The 1,508-nt window shown below is 61.1% G+C and overlaps 1 protein-coding gene across 1 annotated transcript; it reads left to right on the top strand.

Annotated features, from left to right (window-relative positions):
• Positions 1-202: 202 nt before the first annotated feature.
• BCL7B (B-cell CLL/lymphoma 7B) lies at positions 203-1,347 on the top strand (the record flags this gene model as incomplete). Its single annotated transcript, XM_010007838.1, has 4 exons — positions 203-299; positions 534-704; positions 849-928; positions 1,255-1,347. Coding segments are annotated over 4 exons (441 nt in total), but the record flags the coding sequence as incomplete, so codon positions are not given.
• Between the last annotated feature and the right edge of the window lie 161 nt (positions 1,348-1,508).

The following is a 1,508-nucleotide window of genomic DNA, read 5'->3' as shown; positions in this document are numbered from 1 at the left end:
CAAGCCCTTGTCCCAAGTCCCTCCCCAGCTTGTAGCCCCTTCAGATACTGGAAGGCCTCTCTGAGCACAAGCACATCTCTCTGGGCTGCAGGGAGAGAGAAAGGAGAGCAGCTTCTCTGCAGCAGCTTGTGCCCTTCTGCATCCTCTTGCCAGGGATGGACTCCTCTCACCTTGTGTTTCTGCTTTTCTTTCTCTCCTCAAGAAAGAGAAATCCAAATCCAGCAGCAGCGCTGCCCGAGAACCCAATGGCTTCCCAGCTGACACCTCTGCCAACTCCTCTCTCCTCCTGGAGTTCCAAGGTGAGTCTGGCTGAGCCCCCTTCCAGCTGGAGAAAGACTCTTCAGGCCTCATAGAAGCTGGGATGGTGTTGGCCTACACGTGCCACGTGTGTTGGGAGGAGCAGCACGTGTCTGCAGTGCAGGGCTGGGCCGATTCCCCCCCAACTCTGACCCCTTCCCAGGGCTCAGTGCTGCCCTGGGCTGCCTGTGCCCCTGGGTCAAGGTGCTCTTCTTCACTAGGTGCTGTTTCTGCAGATGAGAACAGCAACCAGAGCTCCCTGTCAGATGTCTACCAGCTCAAGGTGGACAGCAGCCCCAACTCCAGCCCCAGCCCCCAGCAGAGCGAGTCCATGAGTCCTGCCCACACGTCCGACTTCCGCACGGACGACTCGCAGCCGCCCACGCTGGGGCAGGAGACACTGGAAGGTGGGTGCTGCTCTGGGAAGGTGGGCAGCTGGGACCTGTTCCTTGTCTGGTGGGTGACTGAAGCACCGCTGGAAGTGGACAGGGCAGTGAGGGCTTGTGTCTTCTGCAATGGGGCAGCTCTGTTAATTCCTCTGTTCTCCCCAGAGCCCTCTCTGCCTTCCTCGGAAGTTGCAGACGAGCCTCCCACTCTCACAAAGGAAGAGCCAGTCCCCCTTGAGACTCAGGTAAGGGAAGGGGGATTGGAATCGTGTCTCACTGTGCAGAGACCCAGCATGCCCTTTCACCCTGGTTAATGCCCTTTGTAGAAGAATCATCTTGAGGCAGGGACTTGGTCTGCAGTCCCAAAGTGCCCTCCAGGAGCTCCCCCAACCTCCCGGCTTCCTGAGCTGTCCCCTGGTTCAGCTCAGGCATTAAAGTGTGAAGAGGGGCTGCGGAGGGGGAGCAAACCAGCAATTCTGGCTGACTCCACAGTGAGCTCCTACTCCTGGAGCCCGGGGGATTCCCCACAGCACGGGGGGCGCTCGAGCTGCCATGACCTGTGCCCTTGTAGGTAACTGAAGAGGAGGAGGACTCTGGGGCGCCACCTCTGAAGAGATTTTGTGCCGATCAGAACTCTGTGTGCCACACGGCCTCGGAGAGCTAGCCTGCCCCTGCAGAGCGCCTTCGCCAGCCCTCGCAGAGCCGCCCGGTGCTTCCCTGCAGCCCCACTCCCCAGGGCCGGGGCCCTGCCTCGCCAGCCAGCCAGCCAGCCAAGCAGGCAGCCAGCCAGCCAGGCAGCCCGCCCGGCAGGCCCACCTCGCCTGC

Source organism: Chaetura pelagica, unplaced genomic scaffold (assembly GCF_000747805.2).
Source record: "Chaetura pelagica isolate M959 unplaced genomic scaffold, ChaPel_1.0 scaffold590, whole genome shotgun sequence".
In the NCBI taxonomy this organism is placed as follows: domain Eukaryota; kingdom Metazoa; phylum Chordata; class Aves; order Apodiformes; family Apodidae; genus Chaetura; species Chaetura pelagica.
Note: the sequence above shows the minus strand (reverse complement) of the source record. Positions and strands in the feature narration are given on the sequence as shown.